The sequence below is a fragment of the Sitophilus oryzae genome, unplaced genomic scaffold, assembly GCF_002938485.1.
Source record: "Sitophilus oryzae breed Bouriz unplaced genomic scaffold, Soryzae_2.0 scaffold_1318_pilon_pilon, whole genome shotgun sequence".
Lineage (NCBI taxonomy): Eukaryota > Metazoa > Arthropoda > Insecta > Coleoptera > Curculionidae > Sitophilus > Sitophilus oryzae.
The window spans coordinates 1614606-1639156 of record NW_022145969.1 but is presented as its reverse complement, the minus strand read 5'-3'; the positions used below and the strand labels follow the sequence as shown (position 1 = coordinate 1639156).

The 24551-nt window shown below is 31.6% G+C and overlaps 2 protein-coding genes across 5 annotated transcripts; both read right to left on the bottom strand.

Annotated features, from left to right (window-relative positions):
• Window positions 1-77: 77 nt before the first annotated feature.
• Window positions 78-1292, bottom strand: LOC115875111 (RNA pseudouridylate synthase domain-containing protein 1-like). Of its 4 annotated transcripts, none has more exons than XM_030890504.1 (5): window positions 954-1292; window positions 647-890; window positions 463-570; window positions 294-372; window positions 78-247 (listed from the first exon to the last, which is right to left on the bottom strand). In XM_030890504.1, exons 1-5 carry the CDS (start codon window positions 1122-1124, stop codon window positions 82-84), a joined length of 768 nt encoding a protein of 255 aa, XP_030746364.1. In that variant the 5' UTR covers window positions 1125-1292; the 3' UTR covers window positions 78-81. The 4 variants fall into 4 exon arrangements, with proteins under 4 accessions (XP_030746364.1, XP_030746365.1, XP_030746362.1 ...); XM_030890505.1 differs by having other exon boundaries at window positions 78-235; XM_030890502.1 differs by having other exon boundaries at window positions 294-570.
• Window positions 1293-4588: 3296 nt separating this feature from the next.
• On the bottom strand, window positions 4589-21070 carry LOC115875110 (carboxypeptidase N subunit 2-like). The gene is made up of 4 exons (XM_030890500.1): window positions 20854-21070; window positions 8480-8805; window positions 7374-7443; window positions 4589-6688 (listed from the first exon to the last, which is right to left on the bottom strand). Exons 2-4 carry the CDS (start codon window positions 8799-8801, stop codon window positions 4822-4824), a joined length of 2259 nt encoding a protein of 752 aa, XP_030746360.1. The 5' UTR covers window positions 8802-8805; window positions 20854-21070; the 3' UTR covers window positions 4589-4821.
• Between the last annotated feature and the right edge of the window lie 3481 nt (window positions 21071-24551).

The following is a 24551-nucleotide window of genomic DNA, read 5'->3' as shown; positions in this document are numbered from 1 at the left end:
GGAAGAGATCGATTTTTTTTTATAAATATACCGACATTTATAGTAATGAAAGACAGGAGAAAATAAAACAGGAAATGTGTATCATAAGCAATTTAATGAATTCGAATATCTATCAATTTCTATATAACCGGAAGATAGGCTTTGAAATAACTTAAGTTTCTTCCATCCCTTGATATGGGTAAAAGGATCATCAGTAAATACATTTATATCTTCTAATTTATTGGGCAAAACTAATCTAAAATAAAGGTTTCATTATTATATTTAATGAATATGCTACACAAGTCAATTCTTACTTGATAGCATGTAGATACATTCTTGGTGTCTTATTATCTTTCCTGTTACTATAAGTATAGTCTCCTATAATTGTATGACCTAAAAAAGTACAGTGAACACGGATTTGGTGTCTCCTGCCAGTTATTGGTCTGCACAATATTTTTGTGGCTGGGTAATTGTTATAGATACCTTGCTCCAAGGCCATCACAATTGTCCTTGCAGATCTAGGATTTTTGCAAAATGATTTTTCACTACTAGTGCACATTTTTTGGATCTGGGGTTCTCTTAAATCATCCCCTGGAATTAATTGAAAGTTAGTAATTATTAATTTTATTTTATTCCGTTTTATATATATTGCCAAAACTTCTTTTACCTACAGATATATTTACATCTATAAAATTTGATGAAAGTACACCTCTAACAAGTGCTACATAGTATTTCTTAGTTGTTCTCGCAGAAAATGCTGCCGAGACAATTTTACAAACTTCTCTCGTTTTTGGAATGCACAAAATCCCACTAGTGGAATAATCTAAACGGTGAGGAAAGTAAAATTCATGAAACAGCTTTTGATTGGTCAATTCTGGACAGGTATTTCTGAGAAAAGTTTGAACGGTTTCCTTAAATCGTAAGTAAATAAAATATCAAAAAAAAATAAATACAATGAAGCTTTCAATGATTACCTCGTTTTTATTGTTGCTATTAATTTTAATGTCGGCCTGTTTATTAATAATTAGAAAGTTGTCACTCCTATGAATGATCTGGCAGGTATCACATTTTTTAAAATACTTTTTTATAAAATATATTTGAGAAATAAACAAAATAACCCAGATAAAGTAAAAAGTTGAAAACATTTTCTAAAAATGAGGTTAGCATTAGCAGGGATCAGCATATATTAAATCCTATATTATTTATATATGATCTGTATATCGATTATTTGGTGATAATGGTGTACATAATTAAATAATAGTTATAGATATAACATTTTATTCATGTGTATGTTAACCAACTGCATATTATTAATTTTCCTTTTTGTAAAATGATTGGCCGTATAGTTAGCACTTGTAATCATATCATAATGACTACATTATATTATATGATCTTCGCTCAGATGGGATAACAGGGATAACAGTATCGATGTTTTTGAAGAATAAACCCATTCCTAGGTTAGAGTAGCATGTAGTTAGTTCTGTTAAAACTAGATGGAGCTCTCTCTATGGGGATGAAACTGAAATAAAAACTATAAGGGATGACTAAAATTATATGCAAATTTACATAGTATATTTATTAAAAAAATATAGGAAATAATTTATTACATAGCGATTCTGCTGATTAATATTGCCTAATTTTATTAGTTACAGTTTATTACATTCAAAAATACCTACATTATAAACTTGAATATTATTGAAGTAAAAATTTAGGCCCACTAGCTATTAAAATTATTATCTACCTTTATTTGCATTGAATTATATAAATGTATCTAATGAAATATGAAATTATTGTATTAGAGAAAAACTTATTAGCGCTATTTTATTTTTTAATGAGAAACCAAGGCATTTATTTATATTGCGTGTTATTGACTAAGAGTTAATTTATAATAGAATTAGAAAAATTACATTAACGTAAATTGTCATAGGGTCCTCTTATAATAAAAATTAAATTTTACTTTCGTACTCGATTTGGTTGTACCTTTCATCACTGTTACAGTCCTTGTAATGATTGCTGTTATAATGCTGGACACCTTTTGAACCATCTTTAGGTATTACCGGAAAGCAACACCACAAAATAAAGGCTACAAAAGCCACGATGGTGCCTATAAGCAATATTATGTCTTCAAAAGTCTGCAGAGAAGAAAATTAAGAGAAAAAAGATCAAACTTAATCAAATCCACTTACTGATTCGTTTCCCCAGAAAACATTAAGGAATATCCAGCCTAAATCTTCGATTGGTCTTAGAATTTCGTGGAAAATCGGATAAAGGGGCGATTCTTCGTTCATTTCCAACAGGAAAATATCCGAAAACCTTCCGGGCTTTCTACATTTTGCCTTGGATTACGTTTTTAACCTCTCAATTTGAAAAGCCATCGTTCAATGGTTACAGGTGACGACTGGCCCGCTAAAGCGAGGAGAAAATAATTTCGCCCTTTATTGATCCCTGGAAACGAGCCGGAAAATGGACGAAGACAGCGCCATCTAAAGACCCACAAAGGGCTCAACAGGGCTTGATCGATTCCGTATTGTATTTTCCATTTTCCGTCATGTACGAGCGATTGGTTAGCTTGAATTTCGAAAGATGTGGCTGTGAATACCATTTTTAGACCAGCAATAATCTTTAATGGAACTTATTACACATATTAAGTCCATTTAACGCATCTTGTACGTTGTAAAAACGACGTAAATAGAATGATTCACTTACTGGACGAAGCAGAATAAATGAATATTTCCTTTTAAAGTTGTTTATATAGACTTCTAACTGCCAGGTCTCTTTCCCAGCATATTCAAAGGCAAGCCAAAATGAATATTTAATTTGAAAATTAAAAGCATATACTTAAGGGAAAATTAATGTATTATTTAGAGGCTATTTAGGAATAGGGTCGCATGGAAACCTAAACAGTGATTAAAACCTGGAAAAATTAATATTGAAAAAGGAGACTTCGAAAAGCCTAAACGTCATTATATATTAATGTATTCGTTTTTTAATGAAAATTATTAGCAAGCGTGCTTAAGAAAAATTTGCTTTTCAATTAACATGCTGTTTTTACATTTATTTTTATTAAAATAAGTACCTACTTAATTAAATTTGGAGCAAGTAATTTTATTAAAGAAAAAAAAAGAACAAACTGGAACATGTTAATCAAAGTTAGAAGTAGAAGAATGAATTGAAAGTAAAAGAGAATTAAACATTCCCGTGTTGTAAATCACCTGGAAAATATCAATCAATCCAGAGTGAAGCCCAAAACCGATCGCTATCTAGTTAATTTTAAAAGGGAAACAGAGACGTCAACAAAGTAAAGGATCCAAAATGGTTTAGTTTGCATAGTTGCAGTTTTTAATTAATACTATTTTCTGTAGTGTAGTTTTTAAATTGCAAAATGGAGAACCGGTGTTTTATTGAAAATTTGGATTTTTGACTTTGTCTGTCTAAATTAATTGAAACCGCTTCGTACTAAAGTGGTAGCATCTTTGTTATTTTAAATGGAACACCTGGTATGTTATTACATTTTTTCGAAACTATATACTTTCATAGCATAATTTTTCTATTGTACTTTGGAGATAAAAAATAAAACATGTGTTGACAAAACAAAAAATTGACATAAACATGAGATCAAAAAAAATATTTTTTTCCGTTTAATATTAAATAAAACAACAAAACACAATTAAAATAACAAAGATTTGTGCAATTTTATAATAAACGAATTTTTTTTTGCCATTTCTCTGTATAATATCCAATCACTTGATTTAGACAGATCCAATATATCAACTTTCGTTAACTTATAACCAAAATTTCAACTTTAAAAATGTTCAATTATTCATGGTTTTACCAATGCTTATTCAAAATAATGTTTTTGTCAATATTACACATATTTTATTTATCTTGAAAACTATAAGAGATATGTTTTAGTATAATAGAAAAATTATGAGATAAGAAACAAGTTTACAAAAATGTAATAGTATACTGGATGTTCCATATGTAAAATAACAAAGACACTACCACTTTTCATGGTTCTCAGGTAAACATATACATAAGAATATTATAGATCTTTACACGAGCAACAAACACGTAACTCGTTGAGGCCGATTGGAGGAATGTCCTAATAAGGAAAAGGTGCTTAAAAACAATTCACACGGAAAATATTCATAGGACGAGCCTTTGAGCTCACATAAAATGACAAGTGGACTTACTCTAATTAGGCAGAAGCCAGAAGGGCATGAAATGTCAAGAGCTTTCACGTTCGCACTAGCAATTACAGTGCCAGGGCTGAAGAAGAGTTTTCTCCCTAGACAATGAGGGGCGACGGTCTATTTATTGTGTGGAAGGGACTGGGTGTTTGTCACTTGCGTGACGCAATAGAATTAATTTCAAAATCCTAACATTTCTCGACACCAGCCAGCGAGCTGCTATTATGCTTTTGTGGTTAGGTAATGCCGACGATTTAATGTGAATTTTCCGGAAAGTGGCCATCTCCAGATTGCTTTCCTTTTCGTGCGAGTACGTTAATTGGGAAATCGAATTTTCCTTTTAGCGACACTCCGAAACCAGGGACGGCGGACCAGCAAAACACCCCATATTACCTTTTATCTGTATAAAAAAACAAATCTAACGAAAAATCTACATATATTTGTTATTACTTGGGTAGAAACGGTTTTACATCACAATATAATACAAATGAACTAACAATGAGTCTAAACAAACAGTCTTTTACTAGCAAATAAAAATATTATAATATATTATTGGCAGACTTAAAAGTAATATCTATTTTAATCGAAAAAACTCGGAATTAAATATCAATCATCACATCGTTTGCTACTCTACTGTAATCTACGATTATTCTTAATTATTTTTATCAGCGTGCCGGGCATTGATTCTGTTCTTCGTCACCACGAATAGAACTCCAATCACTGTAATTAAAACGGCGTATATGGCGCTTGCGTTAATTATAGCAGAAGCCCATGTATTCGGAGCGTGTTGGGCCAACTTCATGTGCACTCCCTCTGCGCTTATGTAGCCCACAGACCTCGTTGCTCTGGCGTGTAAGAATACAGGAGAAGGTTCACAACCCGACTCCCTCACATATTTAGCCCATGTCCGGTTGGATGCCGAGATGGTTCTTTGTTGTTGTTTGAATGGCTTTCTTCCCGGAGCTGTCTTGTTCATGATGATGGGCAGAGAAACTCTACCGTCGTAGTTACACACCAGAAGACGTTTGCGTTTGAGTTTGCCTACGGTGACGTCGGACGCCCTAATGGTCGAGCCTTCCAGAATGCTCAAATCCCCTTTCTCCATGTGAGCCCAGTCCCAAAGATCCGCCACAGAACACTGGCATTTCCAGGGATTTCCGATTAACTTGAGCCGGCTGATTTGAGGATTAAACTCGATCTCCTTGGGCGCGAAGCTCGTCAGGTTGTTATAAGTCAAGTCCAGGACTTCTAATTTCGGTAGGAGCTCCAAAAAGTGGAAATCGTTGGGGGAATTAAAGTGGTTTCCTGCCAGCACAAGCGTAGTGATATTTCTGGTCCAGAAGAAGGCGTCCGGTGGCAAAAAGGTCAGATTACAATTGCTCAGGTCCAAAGTTTGTAGCCGGGATAGTTGTTTAGGGAGCAGCGGCCCTGTTTTTGACACGCGAAGAGGGTTGCCGGCCAGCTGAAGTTCCGTCAAGTCCGTGTAGGTGAAATTGTTGAAAAAGAGAGTGGCGTTAAGTGGACGGCGCAGGCCGCAGAAGTTCAGTTCCAAACTTTCCAGATGGGTCAAGTTTCCGAACAAGCCCGCCTCCAAATTGTTTAGGTCGTTGCCTGACAAAACGAGGCGCCGTATCGACGTCATTTTCGAGAAAGACGTCGGCGCTAAATACGACAAATTACTGTAGCCCATATTTAGGTATTCCAGAGTCGCCAGCGGGGCCAATAATTTCACAAACGCGTCGTTGAGCGGATTGTGAGATATGTCCAACTCCTGCAAACTTTTGAATTTATGGAACGTATCCGGCAAGCGCCTCAAACCGCATTTGCTCAGAGACAGTTTTTGCAGGTTGGTGAGCGGAGATAGCGCTACCAGTAAATCAGAGGCGAACAACGTGTTGCCTGACAGATACAAACTGCGAATCTTCGTGGCATTGGCGAAGGTATCTTCAGAAAGGGGTACAGTCAGATTGCAGTAGGACAAATCCAACGTCTCCAAATTCGCCAAGTTCTTCACAGTATCGCCCACGTCGTATTCAGACAAGTCGTTCTCCGCCAAAATCAGGGTCCTCAAATAATGGTTCTGGTCGAAAAGCGTCGCTGTCAAGTGATTAAAATGTGAGTTGCGCAAATCCAAGTTCTCCAGGAGCGTCAGTTTGGAGAACACAATTTCCCAGTTGGTTTCACGCACAAAATAATTTCCACTGAGCTCGAGAGTTTTCAAATTGTGCTGAGCGAGGAAAGCGTCTTCGGAAATTGTCGTTAAGTTGCAGTGGTTCATTTTCAAAGTCTCTAAACTGGTAAGAGGTTCGAAAGATCTCGTATTTATAACTTTCAGAGGATTTTCCGATAGGTCCAGGGTTTCCAATGCAGATATATTGTCGAAGAAGTGGTCGTTCAATGTCTCGATAGAACAGTTGCTTATGTCCAAGTAATGCAGCGTACTTATCGATAAGAACGGGCCTTCCACTGGATCTAAAGGATTATTCTGCAGCTCGAGAGTTATGAAGCCAGCCGAGTCGCTGAAAAGTAAAAGAAATTCTTCGTTACAATCCGTGTACCTTCACATACGTATTATCTTAAGAAAAAAATACAGTTACATTCTCGAAACGTTTTTTTTTTCAATGCATGCAACTATAAAATAAACAAAGTGAATATTACACAGCAAAATTTTATTAGTATTGCATCACAACTAATCGCGTGGTTTTAATTTACCACTAGTTTTTATAAATATTATATCCAACAAAAGACAAATTTTTTCGTCCTTCCTGGTTTTAGCAAATATTTCTTTACACGCCCGTCAATTGAGAAAACTATTCCTGCCATGAAATAAAAAAAATCTCATAAGTCGTACGAAAAAAAATGACAAAGCAATTTTATAGATTACGGACATTCTCAGCCTTTATTGGAATAAGTGAATATGTGAAGGAATATAAGAAGTAAATCTATTGAAAGATAAAAAAATGATAGCAGATCAGAGCTGCTGACGGTTAAAATTGCAGCCCTATATCAGTATGGACTATATTCATGAAACAATTTGTTGTAAATATGTATAAAAAAATGAGAAAGCAATGCATATTTTATCACTATTATATTATATACGAAGCCCTTTGAGAAGATCGACAAATATTTTTAAAGCTTCCTGCTCGGATAAAAATGCTTATAGAGGCTTATTTATATAAAATTGAAAATTCCTTCAAGACTTACTCGAACACGTGAGGATCTACTTTGGTAATGGCGTTTCCAGAAAAATCTGCATCTATTAAGTAATGCAGACCTGAAAAACAAAATATTTACATGAGAAAACGAATTCGCAGCGATTAGAGATCAAGGTGAAATTTTGTTACGCTCCTATCTTTCCAATAATGGAAAAAATAAATCAGAATAACGTATTCAAAACGATGTAACTACAATGTGATCCGTAATTAGGGATTTAAACTGGTCGATGACCAAAAAAATAGAATTGAATGTGACCTTAAAACACAGTAAATAAACAAAAGCTCTGGAGGTCTTATAAAGGTTTAAAAACCATTTTAATATATTTTTATTTAATTAATAGTACCGAATCTGTGGTTGGTTCTCTGTGAAACATCGTTAAAATATTAATATTTTAATAAAACATGCTTTTAGATGTTTCAAATTTAATGAAAGCACTGACTTATTTTAGATACATGTATTTGAAATACAGATATAAAATACAAAATGGGTCTTTTCATCTTATATTTGAAATCCTTTTTTAATTTCATCTTGTATCGTGTATTTAGATACATTTTTTACTATCTTAGTATTTTATAACTTCTTAGTTTGCTAAAATTATTATCACTTTTCTTCAGCATTTATTTCATATCTAGTATTTCCAGAGAACTTTTGAAGAGGGATTAATATTATTAAACAAATCACCATCATTAATCGGTACAAATGTTCCCTTATTGAAAATATAAAAGTTTCAAAAAATTTCAAACAATCTTAATAAAATAATATGTAAAACTATTAATTTAAATAAAAATATTATTAAATATGTAGAAATAGAATTGTTCTTATACTGTTAACATAATTTATTAAAAAAGTATTTTCTGGAAAACAATAGATCATTTTAAAATAGCAACAACAAAATTATATTTAAAGGCTTATTGTTTTGCGATGTTTATTTTGTGTGGGTCAAAATTATCAATTATAAATTAATTTCGGAGTTTGATTGTTTATATACCAATTATATCGAAGCTTTTACGTAACATATAAAGCAGTAAATAAAATTTCGAAGCACGATAAATGGAAATAAATAAATGAGTGGAATAAATCGAAATAAATCAAACCTGTGAAAGATTCCTTTTTGAGCTCAGTCATACGATTGTCTGCCATTTGCAACCGCCTCATCTTAATGTCTGGCGGGAACGGTTCAATTTCTGATATCAAATTGTCGTTCAAGTCCAAAACGTATACGTTCATGCTAAGTTCGTCGTAAGGTATTTCAGTCAAGTTGCTATCGGAACAATCTGTCACCCAATTGATGCGGAAGTAATGACAATCGCACTCGTCTGGACATTCTTGTTCGGCCATTTCACCGTTGAACGACAGTCCAGGTGAAAAGCAGCAGCCGAGCAAAAAGAGCGCCAGCAAAAACCATCTCAAATCCATTTTCCTGGAACAAATACGAGATATTACGTAGCTGCTCGCTAGTCTCAGAACAGTAGAAATCGGTAGAGTGGCTCCGTATTTAAATGCGAAGAAATTTATTGTATTCCTCCTCAAATACCGAACACAACGCAGTTTCAGGTTTCAGATTCGCCGATAAACTCTTTTATTTACTTCACCATCGATTTTGATTTACTCCCTTAAAAATTTCGCATTTGTAGCAGCAAAATATGGCAAATAAGTACAATTAAGAAGTCTATAAAATGACACTTTGTTTTCAACTTTATTCACATATTTTTAGTTGTCTAAAAATTATACATTATCGTTGCTTGGGTATTGATTATTATATATTATACACACTAAAAAAATAATATATTATATGGAATTAACCAATAATTTTAAATCATACCATGCATTTTACTTATATAATTAGATGCTATTTTATCTCATTTTTAAAGTCCGCACTCCTTAATCAATATTTACGCTTATACCGGGTGCGTCTCGAAAATGGCTAACCCCAATAGCTTTTTTATTTTTTTCAGATAAAAACCGAGATTTGGGATGTTCGTATATGACATAAATTAGGATTGATTGACGTATCCAATTGTTTTTGGTCACTGATGACTAGAACTTTTGATTTTTAAATGACACCCTCGGTATTTTTACTTTCGATTCGATAGAAAATGACACTCTGAACAGAATGACATATCATATGTCAACTTTTGAGGTTCATAACGAGAATTTGACACGAAATACCAAGTGTGTGGTATCAAATTATTCGTAAAAAAGTTCTTTTTTCAAATATGTTAATGAGCCACCCTTGTTCCGTTTGATAAACTTGAGATATGTTTTAAAATACGATTTAGGCATCTTTGAACAGGTCAGGACAAGACCCCAAAAACATTAGACGATCAAATATATTTTTCGAAGGCTCCTTGATTAAAAATTATTGTTTTTAGTTGGTTTGGTATTTTTTAAGCCAAACTGTCAAAAGTTGGCATATGATATGTCATTCTGTTCAGAGTGTTATTTTCTATCGAAAAAAAGTTGTAGTCATTTCCGGTGACACAGGAAGTGACCAGAAACAAATACGTCAATCAATCCTAATTTATATCATACACTAACGTACCAAATCTCGTTTTTTTTATCTGAAAGAATAAGAAAGATATAGGGATTAGTCACTTTTAAGACGCACCCGGTATACCAAATAAAAATATCTTTTAACGATATTTTTAGAAATAAATTATATTAATTTTATCAAACTTTCTGATCCTGAAATTGATAATTTTCCTTATAGTTTTTACTTCTTTCCCGATCAGGTTATAATGTGTTTGTCTAGTATGTAGTATTTAGTCAAACTGAAAAATTTATCTTGGACTAGAATGGATATAGACGGGATTCTACATTACCACTGGCAATAAAAAGATGTTTTATTCATAACGCTCAGATGAAAACTAACTTTATTGCACGCTTGAAATTGTAAAAATTCATTTGAACTGAAAGGGCTTTTAATTTTTGAATAAAAAAAACAGCGCGATTTTCATAATTCATTAATATATTCCGATTCTGGGGCTGTAAAATATGCAAGTCTGGTCTAGCTAATAAAAATATTTACGTCTTCCTGTTTCAGATATAAAAATATTCGATCCGGCATTAAAATGATATTGCCCTCCATCAAAGTTTAAGAGAATACTCTTTGCCCCTATGATGTTTTAACAGAAAACAATCTCAATATTTGTTTTCGGACCAAAAATATTACTTTGTCAGCTCTATACATATTGCATCTCTCTTCAAAGTTTACACAATAAATTAGTATTGCCTATATATCTTCAAAATTGAAACAATTTTTTGGTCTATATGAATAAATTCTAAATAGATATAAGATAAATATAAAATTGGCGATTGAAAGGCCTAGAATAAGAAAATATAGGGCATAGTAATCTTATGAGAAAAGTCATGGATGTAAGACTCGTGTTAACCATTATCAAAAATAGCTCAAAACAAGGGTTCAAAGAATTAATTTTCTGACAAAACCAAGATATCTAAGCTTTTAAAGGTATATATATTCAGAATCTACATAAAATTCCCTACAAATGCTGTAATTTTCATAATTTTGTGATTATGATTACTATTTTTCTATGGCATTTGACTATCTGTAAAAAATAGCCAAAAATGGTAATTTTTTCGGCTTTTTTCCATACGATTTTCGGATTTTGTTAAAACTGATATTATTTACTAATTAAAAGGCACAGAATAATAAAATATAGGTCATTGTAGTCTTACGAGAACAGTAGTAAATATAGGAGACGTTTTAACCATCATAAAAAATAGGGCTCCAACAATTTTTTTTTCTCACAAAGCCAAGACTCACAAAGCCAAGAAATCTACATAAAATTTCCTACAAATGCTCAAATTTTCATAATTTTATGAATATGATTACTTTGTGATCATTTTTTTTTCTCGAGCTCTGAATAAATTCTAAATCGATATAAGATAAATATAGGAATTGTAGTATATTATATTCTAGTATACGTTGAGACGAAACGGTGTGCTGTATCTAACATAAATAAACAAGGGTGGAAGTAATGAAACCAATTATTCCCTCATCCCAAAAGTTTGTCTCATTATCAAACTAAATCACATATTTAGATGTGGATTTTCGAGTTGTAGCGATGCCGATAGGCACATCTCACAATAGTTTTCGCCTTTCAAATGTTAGACATAAGATAACAAAGTCTAGCAGTTAATTAAAATTAACTAAAATACAGCTGATTATAATATTTTTTTTTTGTTTAAAGATCTTAACGAAGTAATTTTCATTTTTATATTTTTAATATAACTGAAATTAAATTATTAAACTTGGTTATTATCGTCTATTCGTGTATTTAAATGTTTTCATTTTAATTGTTATTACTTTTTACATAAAAAAATCCATTTCAATTTAGGCTAATGTCTATAAAGATATGGACTTAAATTTACTCCTGTTTTTATTTCTTGTAATGTTATTTTTGTAAGTGGTATAAGTCCATTTGGAGTTAAATAAAATCGTTTATTTTTTTTATAAGAATTGTAATGGTTTTTATTTCATAACAAATTTTAAAAGGTGTATAGTGTTATTAACATCACTCGAAAAAAATAAGGTTTACTAATATTTTTAAATTAATTCAAATGCAAAACCTGGAAAAATGGACTTATACCACTTTCAAAAATAACAGCTCAATATATAGATTTAACAATGAATAGAATTTGTAAATTATGAATTTTTGTGGTAATTTAGAGGTCAAAACATGTTGAACCATGACAGGAATTGTCAAATTTAATAGTTGGATGAAAATAAATATGAAGCTAATTGAAGCCATTGCAATATTTATTAACAATGTCAAAATGCCAACAGTATGTTATTTTATAGATATTGCAAACGGTTTTGCTGTGGTAAGCTTTTGTTTAATAAATTGTATATTTTGCTGGGGGAAATGTTGGGACATGGGAGGTTAGCAATATTTTAAACATTCCGTTACATTATAAAGCTTTTATAGAAAATTGTTTTGGTGCTGTAGTTAATATACGTGATATATTTAGGATCAATATATTTAATGTAATTACTATTTTTTAAATTTTCTTTCAACAAAAGGCCGGCAAACCAGGGTAGAGATTAAACCGAACCACTCGAGTTAAATTTAGAATAAAGATGACCTTTCTGGATAATAGTATTATCCAGAAATAATATATAATTTCCCTTTGGATCGTGACATATGTATAAGGGCTTGCAAATGACTTTCATTATAAGGGTTTCTCTCGTTGCTATTAGTCCTTAGTCCAGGGCATTTCTGTGAGTATGGTTGCGAAATATAAAATACAATGGACATTTTCTGCGGAAAATGAAGTCTTTTAGGGTGACTTAAATGTCCATTTGGGATGTTCTCTCATGGAAATAACCATTGTGTCCTTTTATTTAATTTCTATGAGATTAGAATTTAGATTTTTCACTACCCTGGCCCCTTTATTTTCTTTAAATGACAGTTTTCCCTTATGAGGTAAAAAGCTTATTTCAAATCTGGTATTATTACAGTACAAATATTTATATTTTTTTATTTATTATATCTAAATATTATTTCTTTTTCCTAGTTATATGACATTTTAAACTGCGTAAAAATAGCCAGAAATTGACATTTTTTCGGCATGTTTTCGACTTTCTTCTATACATAGTCATGACAATTGACGATTTTCATCATGTCACCGATTTGGCTAAAACTGCTCATATTTACTAATTAAAAGGCGTAGGATAAGAAAATATAGACCATTATAGTCTTACGAGAACAGTAATGGATGTAGGAGACGTTTTAACCTTCATCAAAAATAGCAGAAAAACAAGGGTTCAAAAAATTAATTTTCTCGCAAAACCAAAATATTTACGCCTTCAAAGCTATATAAAATATATTCTGATTCTCCATAAAATTTCCTACAAATGCTGAAATTTTCATAATTTTACGACTATTTTTCTAGAGCCTTTGAAAACGTGTAAAAAATTTCCAAAATTTCCATTTTTGCGACTTTTTTCCATGCATATAGTCATGAAAATTGGCGATTTTCGTCATGTCACCGATTTTGTTAAAACTGCTGTTATTTAGTAATCAAAAGGCGTAGAATAAAAAAAATATAAGCCATTGTAGTGCTACGAGAACAGTAATAGATATAGGGGACATTTCAACCTTTATCAAAAATAGCAAAAAAACAAGGGCCCAAAAAATTAATTTTCTCACAAAGCCACAATACCTAAGCCTCCAAAGGTTTATATATTATGAATTTACATAAAATTTCCTACAAATGATGAAATTTTCATCATTACTACTTTTCTATAACCTTTGATAATGTGTAACAAATGGCCAAAAATGGGCATTCTTTTCAATCTAAAGTGAAAAGAAATTATTCTATGCTTAAAAAGTTTAATTTTATAGTTGTTCCAGAGTGATACTAATAATATAAAAATTCTGTAAAAATACTTGAAAGCCAGACCTATTCTGTATTTTGGTACTTAGTACTTTAGTGACGTAATATGTTATTTCACACATATAAATTCACCGCTATAATATACATAGCTGCTAACGATTTGTACAAATCTTGTATCGAACAATTTGTACGCTTTCAAAAATTGTGACATACTTTTATCTAAAATAAACGTGTACAGAATTTCAAAGCTGCAAAAAACAACTGGCTAAAAGAACTTGGCAATTTTATAAAGGGAATGAACAATAACAAATCACACAATGGAAATATAAATACGGATTCTCAAGCATTCGAAAAATAATTCCTTGAAAAGGGTATCTGAATATATATTCATATTTAACAGAGGCTCTAGCCTTTCGAAATAACTCACCCTCCCAAAAACACGATATAATAAAGCAATACTAAATCTTTTTGAATTTTCTGACTGATTTATATCAAGTACAAAAATGTAATATATACGATGTCCCGAATAACGAAATTAACCAGCCTATATTTCGTAGGTAACAGAAAAAAATAGCCATAGACGTAGCTAATAGTTTATTTATTTGAAAATTGATTTTACAGTAATGGAATGGAGTTTGTGAAAAGCAACCTATCTCTAGCTCTAGCCAGATCTGGCAGCGAACAACAGGAATGTCTGTTAAAGAGTTAAAATCCCTAATTATTAATTAAACAGCGGGGGTGATCGATTATGCCTGATCAACTAGATAAGCACGTTTACAGAATTTTGCTGTCAATACCGTTTTCCGTTAATAATACTGGTAGATTTAGGAAGAGGCCCACCAGGTCGGTTTTAAAGCAATAGATAGTAAACAAAAGCCCTGCCAGAATTCGAATTCTACTTATTTAAACACTGATAGACCAACAATGGTCTACGAGGGTTGTCTTTTATATTTTGCATATCGAGGTAGAAAAAAACAGTAGATAACTTTCAAAAAATCTTGTTTTTCGAAGTATTCTTCATTCAGCAAAATCATTTTTCGACTGACGCGTCAACTTCAAAAATTTAATTTAGGTGCGTAGCTTTAAACGAAGCGATCTAAAATTTTCGCGATAAGTTAACTAAACATGACAGTTAATTTTGACATTTGATATATGTTGACAGGCGCTTACTATGTTTCTCAATGAAATATATAATAGACAACCCTCGTAATGAGGGTCTACGGAAAATGCTTTAGTTAAATCTGGTGTTGGAAAGGCAGTGAAAGGACTCTACAACTTTTCTTTTCTGTATTCCTCCATTTCTTAAACATGAATTTTAAATTTAGCTAAACGAAACACAAAGAACGTGCGGACGTTGAAGACTTAATTATTATTCTGCCGCGCAAAATATTTTGGATATCGATTCGGAAACTTTCCAAAGATATCAAAACAATTTCGGTACAGACTTCAACACAATTTTAGTTCAGCCTCCCTCAGAATAACAAACATATATTTTGCCCCAAAACATCTTCATTTAATCTAAATTAATAACTCAACAACAAAGGCAAAAATAAAACCCCCTTTATTCTATTTTTTTTTTCTGTAAAATAACTCGTGGAAGAAATTTCATTTTTCCACGTAGCAAAATTGTTAAAAAGTATCGTTTTTAATGCTAAACCGTATCTCCGCGCTGACATCAATCTTAAGACGTGAAAGTTATCAGGCTTTAAAAATTTATTGATATAATACTTGATCTGAACTGACGTCTAGGATCCAGTGGGTCTTTATTGTAATCGATATGCCAATAAAGAGGCAGAAATTGCTTTAGAAAATATGAATTATAGACCTAATATAGCTGCTATACACGTCGAAAAATATACCATTTTTTTTTCCAATATATTCTTCTGAAAAAAATAAGTAAAAAGTTGATATAAATCAATGTCCTCAAATGCATCGTTTTGGAGATACAGGGTGTAGAGGTGTCCTAAATTAAAATGAAACTTCTATTCCCTGTATCTTCGAAACGAATAATTTTAGGGCATATATTTATACCGGGTGCATCTCAAAAGTGACTCACCCCCTATAACTTTTTTATTTTATCAGATAAAAAAACGAGATTTGGTATGTTAGTATATCACATAAATTAGGATTGATTGACGTATTCAATTGTTTTTGGCCACTTCCTGTTTCACCGGAAATAACTACAACTTTTGATATTTAAATGACACCCTCGGTGTTTTTTTTTTTAATTTATTCGATAGAAAATGACATTCTGAATAGAATGACATATCATATGTCAACTTTTGACATTTTTGATTAAAACAAAATTGAATTTTAAATTTCAATCTAGAGTCCCATGGCTGTGTTAAAAACACTAATTTTTAATCAAGGAGCCTTGGAAAAATAGATTTAATCGTCTAATGTTAGTCGTGTCTTGTCCTAGCCGGTTAAAAGATGCCCAAATCGTAATTTTAATCATATATCAATTTTTTCAAATGGAACGAGGGTGGCTCATTAGCATATTTCGAAAAAGGATTTTTTTACGAATAATTTGGTACCACACATTGGTGTTTCGAGTCAAATTGTCGTTATGAATTGCATGTTGCAATTTCAAATAAACCATTCGAAAATGTTAAAAGTTGACATATGATATGTCATTCTATTCAGAGTGTCATTTTCTATCGAATAAAGTAGAAATATACCGAGGGTGCCATTTAAAAATAAAAAGTTGTAGTCATTTCCGGTGAAACAGGAAGTGACAGAAGAATACGTCAATCAATCCTAATTTTTGTCGTATATTATTATACCAAATCTCGATTATTTATCTGACAAAAATAAAAAAGTTATAGGGATGAGCCACTTTTGAGACGCACCCGGTATACGAAACTATCCCGATTGCTATTCGGACCATCTCTTGCAAAAAAATATATAATAATAAAAATAAAACTTACAGATAAATTAAGACAGTTCACAGTAAAGCTTAATTTATTATTTAGAATTCTTCATGTTCGACATTTGAAGTGAAACAAGCTTTTTGGCGAATTTGAGGAAATGAGCTAGCTCTAAATGACTTCAGCCTAATGTTGTGCCTGCAGGCTGTTAAATAGAGCGCCTTTTAAGCAATTTTTGCCAGTCATGCAAAGGAGGGTATTCTAAATTATGTCAATTCTAGACCATCACAAAAACCCATTATTCAAGAGTTGCAGAATATCAACATACACAAAATTAATAAGTATATCTAATAATTGTTAATTTCTCTTAGATGACCTTGTACGTAACAGTCTTGAAAAACACGTAGTTTTTTGTACCTAGTCGTTTCGTCATGACAACTAATCGTATGCAAAGAAGCAAAACTGCATGTCTTTTATGTGCATGTGCATTGCACTTTGTTCGACTTCTAACGATTATTTAATCAAACATATTGAACTAAACGATGTAGGTATGGGCTCACGAACGGAAACAGCTAGTTTTCTTAATAATGTCGAAAATTTATTTTGTTTCCCTTTGTTTGCTATTATAACGAAAAAAAATGTTATATATATATATATATATATATATATATATATATATATATATATATATATATATATATATATATATATATATATTACATCAGATATTTTAAACGTAATATTTATACAAGATTTCTATATTTATGTTCAATCTATATGATTAATATAGATTAGATTATATCGTTCAAGGTGCCTAACGGCCTGTTCCAGTGCGATTTTTTCAGATCTATTGAGGTAAAAGTGTAAAAAAAACTTGGAAACTGAACCCTATCCATATAGCTCTTGTCAATGGTCTATCATTGCCTGGCACAAAGATGCCCGGATGTGACACCGATATAAAATATATTCTGTCGTTTGTTCTTCAATTGGCAAAACCCTCACATGCCTTCAGATTACAATACCCAGTTAGTAGACCCACTGCAGCTTTGACTGTCTTTCTGTCACTGCTTATCAAGTCTGTAGTGAATTTTGGAAAATGTGGCCGTGATGAATTTCTCCACCATTGGCTACCCACTGTTTTGTGGCCATTTTCGTGACTGCTTTTGCAACTTTCGCAGAAGGTTTCTGGGCCTATGGATGGCATTCATGAGCCTTGTTGAGCAATTTCAGCTGTTTAATGCTATTAAAAATTATGATAGAACAGTTCTATCTTAAAAAAATAATTTGCTAATGTTGTTCTGCTACATATAAAATTGAGTTACTTTAAAACAATGAAGTAATTAATAGACTTTTGCTATTTTTTTGGCAAAAAAAAGAATCAAACTGGATTGTTATAACGATTTAGAGGAATGAAGTGTCTCGTTAATGAAAAAAAAGGTGTTTGAAAATGTGATTGTAGTGTCCTCGGACATAACGAAAAGAAAAACAATTGTAGAACTCGTCGAACGTATGGACAAATATTTTCCAAGTGGAGCTCTAACTTTTTAATTGGATTTCCCAATTGCGATAACCGATATCTGATGGTAATTAGAAAACTTCGGTCTCTACTACCAACCCACAAACAATTAAATGCGTTTTGATATCCGGCGCACTTGTATGCTTAAAAGTAAAAGAGGTTTAGTCCTTATTTTTCCTCTATTTTCTCGAAATTAATTAAAAGTGAGATCCGGATCCGTTTGCTTCAGAAAAACTAACCAAACTATTCGGAAAGTATGGAAAGTTTATTTAATCTACTGATTTCTTGAGGATAATTAATATTACAGGAAAAAATATTAGAACTGCTTGAAGTCTTACAAGTTTAAATTAAATTATGTTCCGGTTTTTCGTTAATATCACTGCATTTAACTTTTGAAAAGCGGAACTCAAGAAAATCACTAATCAGGACTTTTTTACATTCATTTTCTTTAAAAACTACGCCATTGTCTAAAACTTTGCCTGCCGAGCTTTATTCGGTTTTAAAAATTGTGTTAAACAGATTTGAAAATGTTTAGTGCAGTCATTAGTAACTTTAATATTCTTGAAAAAAATATTAATATTCTAAATAATTATGGAATTTTTTTATAAATCATGATAACAAAGTGTATCTAATAAGTTTGAATTTTGCCTGAGCCATAAAATGCTAATTTAAGAATCCGCGACGAAGTATTTTGAAAATTTCCAGAATCCTTATTGTTTATTTTTCGTTAATTATGTCAGCAAAAAATGATAAAATATATTTTTTTCTTCAATAAAATATCGTATACTATATAATATTTTCTTATTCTATGCCTTTTAATTAGTAAATAGCAGCAATTTTCATGAATATATCTATGGAAAAAAGTCGAAAAAATGGCCATTTTGGCTATTTTTCATATATTTTCAAAGGCTTTATAAAAATAGTAATCTTCATCATAAAATTATGAGAAGTTCAGCCTTTGTAGAAAATTTTATGTAGATTCAGAATATATACAGCTTTAAAGGCTTAGATATCTAGATGATTTTGTGAGAAAATTAATTTATTGGATCCTTTTTTTTTCAGCTATTTTTGATGATGCCTTAAAACTTAAAACGTCTCCTACATCAATTACTGTACTCGTAAGACTGCAATGGCCTCTATTTTCTTATTCTATGCCTTTTAAACAAGAACAGTTTTACCAGGATTGGTGACATGATGAAAATCGACAATTTTCATGGTATGGAAAAAATTCGAAAAATTTCCAATTTTTGTCTTTTTACACATTTCCAAAGACCTTCGAAAAATAGTAATCATAGTCATAAAATTATGAAAATTTCAGAATTTGTAGCAAATTTTATGCAGATTCAGAATATGTACAGCTTTAGAGGTTTAGATATCTAGGTTTTGTGAGAAAATTAATATTTTGGACCCTTTTTTTGGGTTTGAGCTATTTTTGATGATGGTTAAAGCGTCTCCGACATCTATTACTGTTCTCGTAAGACTAGAGTAGTCTATATTTTCTTATTCTACGCCTTCTAATTAGTGAATAACAGCAGTTTCAACAAAATCGGTGACATGACGAAAATCGAAAAATCGAAAATGGAAAAAATCGAAAAAACATTTTTTGGTTAATTATTAAAAGACAAAAAATGATTGTATTGTATAACCGAAAGACAAGTATGCGGTTTTAGATTGACAAGTTGATCACAACCACTAGAGAAGTAGGAGATATTAAAGCGAATCCTTAAAACAGTGTTTGCATAACCGCCTTTTAATGAGTAATTTTCCCCAGGCCGGTTCTTGCCTGTTTCGCTTTATTAGAGCCAAAATTGTAAAATCGATCTTATAATTGGCAATTTAACTTAAACGCATCGAGAGCATCATGTTTGGGCCTTAGCCGACCGCTAGCCGCAACTGCTCCAACTTTTGAGTTATTTCGCGATTTTAGACATTATAACCGCGGAATCTGGATATTCTACTTTCCTCTACATCTCTTCTTCAAATTTCTCGCCTTTCCTATACACAGAAACCTTTATTTACGAGCATTCGCTGTAACGAACATCGGAATTTATTTCTCGAGCAACTTCAATTTTCTTGAACAATTTACAAAGCAATTTTTAAATCACAAAGATACTGGGACCATGACAAAAAAAAATGTGTAAATTAAATACAATCCTAAACTATCAGGAAATAAATAGAAGTTACTAACGAAGGAAAATTCTATGCACGAGCGGCTGTCTTAAGGTTATATATTTGCGATAAATAAAATTTTTCTAGAAGAGGAAACGTCTCATTAAAATTTAGAAGGAAGTCTAGACAACAAGGCAGCGACTCGTGATTCGTAAATTGTTTTCTTCGTAGAAAATTAACTGGATTTTAAATAATAATCATGCAATCTTCCTTATTGTTAAAATTCCCGCACCAAAAAAAATATTACGCCAGTTTCAGGCCAAAATTGGGGATTTCCTTTCTATATGTAACGCGAAATTGAATGGTACCTCATGGTACAACGTTACAATACGTTTGTCTGATATTTTTAAACGATTCTCTTCTTTTTTTAAAGGATTCAAAGATATATTTTAATTTTTGCGCCTTCAAAAGGAGACTGCGTGCGCAACCGGTCAAAATTTGTATTTTACGCGAATTTTACGCTAGAACGCGCAAAGGGCCAATGACAGAGGATACATGAAAACTCTGTTTTTTTTTACTTGTGGAGATTAAAAATCGTTTAGAAACGACTTACCTGTGTTAATTTATGAGAACGAAACGTGAACTAAATTAACTATCACTTGGCGCATGACTCTTCACGTAAACAACGTTAAACGCGAATGTAGAATGTATCTTTATACATTCTCGTTCTCCATTGTCAGAATATCGACCGAATATCAGCTCGGGTAGTTCCGTAGACACGCGATTCTGGTCGAGAACTGACCTATCCACGAGCGCCAATGCCAAGCTGACTTATTTATTTATGATTACTCAGAAACTTTTTATATTTTCCATAAAATTATTGGCCGATCTAATTATCATAATGTCTGAAATCTTACTAAAAATTCTAATTGGCTCACAAGGACGAGATCATTTAAGATACGTCATTATTTAAGTCGCGAAACGAGCGTTTCAGAGTTTGATAAGACAAGTCACGTTAGCTTGGCAACTTTGCCTTTAATTAATGTCCTTGCCACAAACAAAATTCGCTAATGAGTCAAAACTGTAGAGGAGCTGAAGTTAAATGAATAATCTAAAGCCACCTGACAGTTTGAACGTATAATCAAATTATACTTTTCAATATACAGGATGGTCATACTTCATATTGCCAGAAAATTGAACCATTGATTTTGATTGATGAAAATTCAGTAGTATTCAATATAAGCTGAAGATGGATTTAAAATATAATTTGCAATATTAATGGTATACTTTTTTTAATCAACTAGTTCTTAAATGATCTTTTAAAATTATAATTATGTACCTTTAAAAAATTTCGTTATAGCCGAAATAACCCAAATTATGACCCCACTAGCAAGACCTGTGCGTAAAACTGTGCTCGCTACCGTAGTTAAACTCATCTAAAACGTTTTTTTAGCTTGAAAATTAAATTATAATACAAGTTAGATCTTCTGAAGATATCAAAATATTTTCTTTTTTATTTTTTTTAGAATTTCATTAATTATACTTCCCAACACTTTTAGAATAATTATATAAACTTTTTTTTTGTGTATACGCAATTTAAACCAGTGTATTTGTATATGCCGGTTGTTTACGATATTCTCCGATGGTGGCAGCACCGGCGGAAATAGCACCAAGCCTATATAGTTTGTGGATAAATAGTGTGAGCAGTATTTTATGACGACCATCGAACAGACTACTTTTTGGAGAAGAACTATATATTTTATTCTTAATTATTATTGCCACGATTCTATGTTTTTTTTTGTTCAATGATAAGGTGTTATATAATAAGTTTTATTGGCAGTGATTATTGTCTAGAGAGATTCGGCCATAACAGTGGTTGTCTCTTAGTCGATTAGTTCATAATAGTGATGAGCAAATGCAAGACCAAGAACAAGACTCTCTTGGTTTGGGTTTGGCAGTCTGATAGGTAGTCTTGGTGGTGCGTATCGCATTCTTGGTCTTGATCTTGCTGCAAAACTCTTGCAAGTTTTGCGCTTTTTTAATAGGTTTTTACTAGTGACACGATCAAAGTAAGTTAATGCAAATGAAACTTGCATAAAACAATAATCTAGAACTAATAAATAATCGCTGAATAGTTCTTGAGAAATGTTTTTTATTATTTTTAATTTAACAAATTACAGGGGTGAGGGGTACATTATTTTAACTTATAATTAAATTTATTTCGATTTTTTAGTTTTGGATTATTTTAGAATTTGAATTTTAGTAATTTGTATTTGCTCTTGTTACAGGTATGACGCTTTGGCAATTTTTCGGGAGTAGTGATCTAGTGAGAAGATATCTAAAGAAAACAGGTAAGTGTCCTTTTTCTGTAAGAACTTTACGTGATTTTATTGCGGATCAAAGAAAAGCTTTTATATTTACCCTGTATCTAAAAATTATTTTTTGTCTTGTAGATTAGTTAATAATTTCACTCTTTTTGGTATTTTTAAACTAGCCACAAGATTTTTGTTCATATTAGTTATGGGAAATAATCAGGTAAAAAGAAAATAATGAGATTATTTTCAAAAATTTTATTTTGTTTCATATTTTTGAACATTATTATGTAACATATATATAAAACGAAACATTAGGTACGGTAAAGAGTACAGTATTTGGAATATAAGTAGAGTTATATGAACAACGATAAGTATTTGTATAATTAGTGAAACAGAAATACAAGAGCACTCGTCTTGCTTTTTCCAGTTTACTTTTTTTTGGTTTTATACACATAAACAGCTTAAGTTGTGAAAAATATCATTTGTAGTATACATGGTCCTGTATATGAATTTAAATTTCTTATTACCACCTTAATATAAAATCATATAGAATGTATAAAATATATTATATCACTTACAAATATCGGGCACAAAATACACTAAATTAAAATAATTACTTAGAACTAATTTTTAAACACACTGATAGCGAAAAATGCAATTTTCTGCAAGAATAACGTTCTATATTAACACTGATTGCCATGGGCGCCGGAAGAATGAAATTTAGGGGGGCAACGTAAAAATGAATAAAAATTGAAACACATTTTGGTAATTATTGGGAAAACTGGAAATCGTCCGATTTTCACCAAAATTGGTATACACCCTATTTTGAAGTCGTAGACTACGAATCTGAACTTTTTCTTTTCGGCGTCTCTCAGAAAAACGGAAAATAATTCAATATCGAATTTTTCTTAATTTCTCATATTTTTAAGGTTTTCTAGCACATATTTGGTTAGGTATTCAATAATCAATGGTGTTTTTGCTATTTTCTGTCGCTTTTTTAACCAATTCTATGCATAATAGAGGAAAAATTGCTAAAATAAATTTGTAAACAATCTGAAAATGTTAGGTTATAGCTTTGTTCGGGTTCTTGTTATTACCAATTCTGAACCGTCCTAGAACTCTGCAGCGTATGCGCAAATGAAATAATGTCTTCATGTTTCCTTCTGCGCATACGCATCACAGTTCTAGGACGGTTCAGAATCTGTAATAAGAGAAACCCGAAGTAAGCTTATGTGTTTCTGGCATTTAAAGCAATGTTGCTAAACCTAAATTTAGCGTGCTTTTTTCGCTCATTCTGGAATTACGAAAGGGGGTCGCCAGAAGAACGTCTCCTTCCCATAAGTGCTATTTTACCAACGAGATAGACTATTTATAACCCATCGAGTTGCACGAAAGATTTTGATTGTGATTGGTTACAACTTTCATGGAGGGTGTTAATCTTTTGTTGTTATATTATATCAAAAAAAGATTAACCCCTCCGCAAAGAAGTTAAAATCAATGCAATCAAAACTCTTCCGCGTAACTTTGTGGATATAGGTGTATATTTAATTATTGTCGATCTCATAATAGGTAATTTATTTAATATTCCTAATCGCCCGAAAAAATAGAAGATATGGCAACGTTGTAAATTTTCAAATTTCTAGATTAGGTCTAGAATATATTTGTCTCTCTCATTACATAGCAGAGAGAAAGAAGGATATATCAAATGTCAAATTTCCATCTGGTCTCAATTTTCTTTGTTTTGTTAAGAAAGTTTTGTTAAGTGTTTTTCAGTAAAATATTGGACATTTTTCTATCCCCAATCAAATGTGGCTTTTAGATAAACTATAATATAATGAAAATATAGTGAAATTATTACTTTATAGGGCCGAAATAAAGAAAAATTCAATGTTGAAATAATTTTCCGTTTTTCTGAAAAACGGTAAGAGGACGCCAAGAAAAAAATAGATTCGTAATCTACGACCTCAATATAGTGTGTATAATAATTTTGGTGAAA

Coding starts and splice junctions, on each gene's coding strand:
- LOC115875111 (XM_030890502.1), bottom strand. CDS start 1,124: ATGTTTTCAACTTTTTACTTTATCTGGGTTATTTTGTTTATTTCTCAA. Junction 891..953: donor ATAGCAACAATAAAAACGAG/GTAATCATTGAA, acceptor TTACGATTTAAG/GAAACCGTTCAAACTTTTCT. Junction 571..646: donor AGATGTAAATATATCTGTAG/GTAAAAGAAGTT, acceptor AATTAATTCCAG/GGGATGATTTAAGAGAACCC.
- LOC115875110 (XM_030890500.1), bottom strand. CDS start 8,801: ATGGATTTGAGATGGTTTTTGCTGGCGCTCTTTTTGCTCGGCTGCTGC. Junction 7,444..8,479: donor CAAAAAGGAATCTTTCACAG/GTTTGATTTATT, acceptor TTTGTTTTTCAG/GTCTGCATTACTTAATAGAT. Junction 6,689..7,373: donor GTAGATCCTCACGTGTTCGA/GTAAGTCTTGAA, acceptor TTTACTTTTCAG/CGACTCGGCTGGCTTCATAA.